This window comes from Ranitomeya imitator, chromosome 2, assembly GCF_032444005.1.
Source record: "Ranitomeya imitator isolate aRanImi1 chromosome 2, aRanImi1.pri, whole genome shotgun sequence".
NCBI classification, from domain to species: Eukaryota; Metazoa; Chordata; class Amphibia; order Anura; family Dendrobatidae; genus Ranitomeya; species Ranitomeya imitator.
Window position 1 is genome coordinate 32,851,711 of NC_091283.1, and position 4,593 is coordinate 32,856,303.

The 4,593-nt window shown below is 40.6% G+C and overlaps 1 protein-coding gene across 1 annotated transcript; it reads right to left on the reverse strand.

Annotated features, from left to right (window-relative positions):
* Positions 1-1,998: 1,998 nt before the first annotated feature.
* On the reverse strand, positions 1,999-2,931 carry LOC138666189 (olfactory receptor 1N1-like). The gene has a single exon (XM_069754429.1). It carries the CDS (start codon positions 2,929-2,931, stop codon positions 1,999-2,001), a length of 933 nt encoding a protein of 310 aa, XP_069610530.1.
* Between the last annotated feature and the right edge of the window lie 1,662 nt (positions 2,932-4,593).

Sequence of the window (4,593 nt, forward strand, 5' to 3'; positions counted from 1 at the left end):
ACTTCACACATCCAAATTATTTCTGTAAATACTTTATAATAGTTATCTATATAAACACAGTCCATTGCTCACAGTAGTATAACAGAAGAAACAGTGCCCAGTGGATGCGGAAGACATTTTACGGTATATGTTGTTATGTATTTATGTATTTGCAAAAGGGTCTTTGATGACATTGTGCATATGACTGATCTGAACACTGAAAACATTTACACCAGCACTGTAAAGCGCTGCGGAATAGGTTAGCGCTATATAAAAATAAAGATTATTATTATTATTATTACACCATTACCTGAGTTTATGTTTTTGAGTTTATGTTTATAGATGTGCTCAAGTCACTGTATGGAAGCTTTCGAATTGCCACAAGATGTGTCCTATTGTATTATGAAGGCAACACTTGGAACTGGAGTTAATACATCATCTACGATCCAACATCTTGTTCTTGATTCAAAGTCATCCATCTGAGCTTCCTATAATTTAGTTCATTGATAGCAGTTCTAAAGTGGGAAGTTGTAGTATGACCTGCTACTGTGTTCTCCGAGGTTCTCCGAGGTTCTTATTGTTCCACTGCAGATTTTTCCAGTCCAATAAGATTTATGGAACTTATTGTGCATGTGGATGTATAATCCTTTTCTGACTTCACAGATCCAGAGACCGGGCAGTGACATCATAGTTGTTGATGACATCTTGGGAGGAATTAATACAAGCATAGATGGGAACTCTGAGTTTATGTCTTTACAGCCTTCAAACCGGTGACACAACGTCTTCCAACTGCAAGATGGTTTACCTGCTCATTTGACATTAATGCACAGGTAAGAGGTTGAGGAAGATGTTGAAGAAGACCAATGACTACAAGAAAAGGATTGCATAAGATAGAGACTGCAGCCCTCTCTGGGTCAATATAGATCCTTCTGCTGTCATGGACCTGGTGACAAAGATGAAAAAGGGGCCTGTCTGATTCTTCCCATTGATCTCTACAGCCTGCCACCCGCCAGAGCTGAAATTCCTTAATACACCTCAGTTATGTCATTTATAGTAGCTGTAGCTGATGGGAATTGGTGCCAGTCCTTTTCTCAATAGAAAACTGTACAGGCTCCAAGTCACTAGGAATTCCACCTCACAGGGATATGGCGTGAGGAGTTTTGATAGTTAGTCAACCTACAGCCAGAATCACAGGATGCTCTGCAATTGGAAGTGACTGTAAAAGACCCAGGATATCTACCTTTTCCTTCATTGCCAAGTTGTGTCTTCCCTGTTGGTTGTGTCATCTCCGCCCCTTTGATCTTTCTGTCCCTTCCCTCAGAAGCATGATTTTTTGTGCTCTCCCTACCTCATTCTCATTGCGTTGACACATTGCATCTCCCCATCCCCAAAAGAGTCCTATCAACTAATGTTTCTCTCCTACCTTGTCCAACTCCGCTTTGATTCCCCACCTTACTACCCTCCTCAAAGCCCTGTCATGTTTTCTCCACCATTCCTTGACAGAATCCATTGCGAAGGAAGATCGTAACTACAGTCTCATGGAGGACAGAGAAACCAGCTGTATTAAAGAAGCAAAACACAAGAAAGGGAAATAAGAGCAGAATAGAAAAAATGATATATGAGCCTGACATTCAGTGTATACTACTGATAAAGTAAAATCCCAGTGTTATCTGGCAGCGACTTTCTCCCCTCTCTCCTTCAAAAATTAATGAATGCCAAATGCTCGTGTGTATGAAAATGTTGTAAAAGATGCAGAAGCTGTCTGCTGAATAAACTTTTAGAAGACAATTCAATCACATGTATGGCCTGCTAAAGACGTGTAGCACATGTATGGGGCCTGGCAGCTGAAGGGGCCGTTATAAGGCCATTAGAGGAAGGAAAAAAGAAGGTGAAAGACTAATATTGACTATGGAAAGATGACCCTTCCTTCATGCAGTCACAGCTGATAGGTTGTCCATCTTGTCAGTCCATCTCAACTTTTTTTTAATGACAAGAAGGAAAACTAAGTAACTATACCGTTCATCTCTGTTTAGCATGATAGAGGATCTTTATGAGTGCCTTCTTTACATCTTTATTTTTAAGACTATAGATCATTGGATTGAGCAGAGGTACGGCAGCCGTGTTGAATAAAGAAAAACGTTTCTTGGCCTCTAAGGTTTTACTTAGGTTTGGGGTCAGATATTGGCTGAACAGTGTTGTATATAGTAATGCAACCACCATGAGGTGTGAGGAACACGTGTAGAAGGCCTTCAGTCTTCCAGAGCTGGTACGTATCCTCAGTATGGCATGTATGATAAATATGTATGACACAAACGTTAGGAGGAATGGTATCAGTATCATGGTAAGAAGCCCCTCAATAAGGAACAGGATCTCGAGAATAGAAGTATCGTTACAAGAAATTTTCATGACCGGGACAATGTCGCAAAAGAAGTGGTTGATCTCAATAGAGGTATAGCAGGTGAAGCCACTAACGATAACCGTGAAAGGAATGATTTGTAGAGACCCCAAAACCCAACAGGCGGAGGCCAATATTGCACATATCCCAGTACTCATAACAATGTGATATTGTAAGGGCCTACATATGGCCACATAGCGATCATAGCCCATGGCCACCAATATCAACAGGTTTATACTGGCTAATGACCCAAACATATGCATCTGCACCATGCAGGCAGCGAAGGAAACAGTTCTATCACCGGTAATGAACTGTATGAGGATCTTGTGCAACGCAACGGTGGAGCAACTGATGTCTAGTATAGACAAGTTGACTAGGAAGAAGTACATGGGTGTATGAAGATGAGGGTCCTGACAAGCAATGAGAATGGTCGAGTTACCGAATAAGATAAAAAGATAAATCAGAAGAACCAGCAGAAATATGGAAAATTGAAGTTGGAGGTCATCTGTTATCCCCTTCAGGATGAAATATTTGATTGGTGTCTGGTTTGCTTGCATTGTGGCCAATTATCAGGCGGGTGCTTATATAATAACGTGGGGTGACTTCTGATTATATTAAGACAAAGCAAGGGCCCTGGTGAAGGGACCCCGGAAAATTTTTGCAGACATCCATATTGTAGATTTCCATTTTTGTTTTGTTGTTTTTTTTTATTTTTCAAATGTTTAGAATTATTTTCTTGCTTCACGGAATCTTCCAACATGTGTACACTAAAAAAGAAAAGTAAAGTGGAAAAATAATGTAAAAGATGAGTTATAAGAAATAATACAAGTACAATTATTCAATTTTGTTTAACATGATCCAAATTTTTAATCATTTTATTTATTACCTACATATTTGGAGCAGTATTAGTCACCAATAGTTCTTACAATTGAATCTCCCCTGTCCCAGACACAAACATGCATTATGACTAATTTCATAAGAAACCAAGGATCCTATAAGGATCGTTTTGGAGTGTGGAAAGGAAACAGAGAACCTGGAAAAAAAATCCACAAAAACACAAGGAGAGCATGGAAACTCCTTCATTAGTTGGAAGAAAATCTAGATCTTAGAGGCAAAGCTAAAGGCTCATGGTCTCCGGTGCCAACGTGTAGTTTGGGCTCCTCTCTTGTCTCACCAACACTTACGAAACTAAATTCTCCTCTTCATACACTTATGCTTACATTATATGAGTAAGGGCCAATGCCTGTAGAATACAACATTACAGCTACATATAACTTAAAGTTGCGTGAAGCTGTAACATGGTTCGACTTTATGTACGTGGCCTCTGATTTGGTGCTATAGAGTTCAAGTCCTCTTTTTCTCTCAAGAGGCAATTTGCATATTAAATTTCCCAGAGGAGCATTGCACGGCGAATAAGCCTCTTTACCTCGACAAACCAGAGTTGGTATGTCACTCTCCACAAGGAGAAACCTTACCCCTTGGACCTCAGACCAGAGCATCCCACCTAGACAAATCAGTTCTCATGCATCGCGAGGGCCAACAGCCTGAAACACCGTGTCTACGAATTGAGATACTGATTTGGCTTATATCCTGAGTCATATTGCAAGACTCATTAAGGTCTTAACGGTTGATTGTGACTTGTAGGATCGCTACTTCCAACAGGTGGCGCTATAGAGTTCAAGTCCTCTTTTTCTCTGAAGAGGCAATTTGCATATTTTCTGTAGGACTTTATACGAAAAATAAATGCCAAATTATACAATGCTGCACATACCAAAAATTCGAATGGTTACTCTATATCAGATCGGGTCAAAATTACTTCAGAAATCAGACTTAACTCAGACCTTGGACCAGACCTCAAAATATATTCAAACCTTACATCGGAACTAGTCATGAGTGATTAGTGATTTTGGGTTCTGGCTAGTGATGAGCGAACGTGCTCATATAAGGTGTTATGCATGCTTGTGTACTAACCGAAAAATATGTTCGAGTCCCCGCAGCTGCATTCCTCTCGAATGTTTGACAGCCGTAACACATGCAGGGATTTCCTGTTTGTTAGGCAACCCCTGTATGTGTTGTGGCTGTCAAACAGCCGCGAGACATGCAGGAGCGGGGACTTGAACATATTTTTCAAGCACGCCGAAGTCACTCGGTTAGCATCCGAGCAAGGTCCGATGACACCTTATCCGAGCACGCTGGCTCATCACTAATCAGAACCCAAA

What these genes read in the sequence shown, in the direction of transcription:
- LOC138666189 (XM_069754429.1), bottom strand. Translation starts at nt 2,931, where the DNA reads ATGCAAGCAAACCAGACACCAATCAAATATTTCATCCTGAAGGGGATA.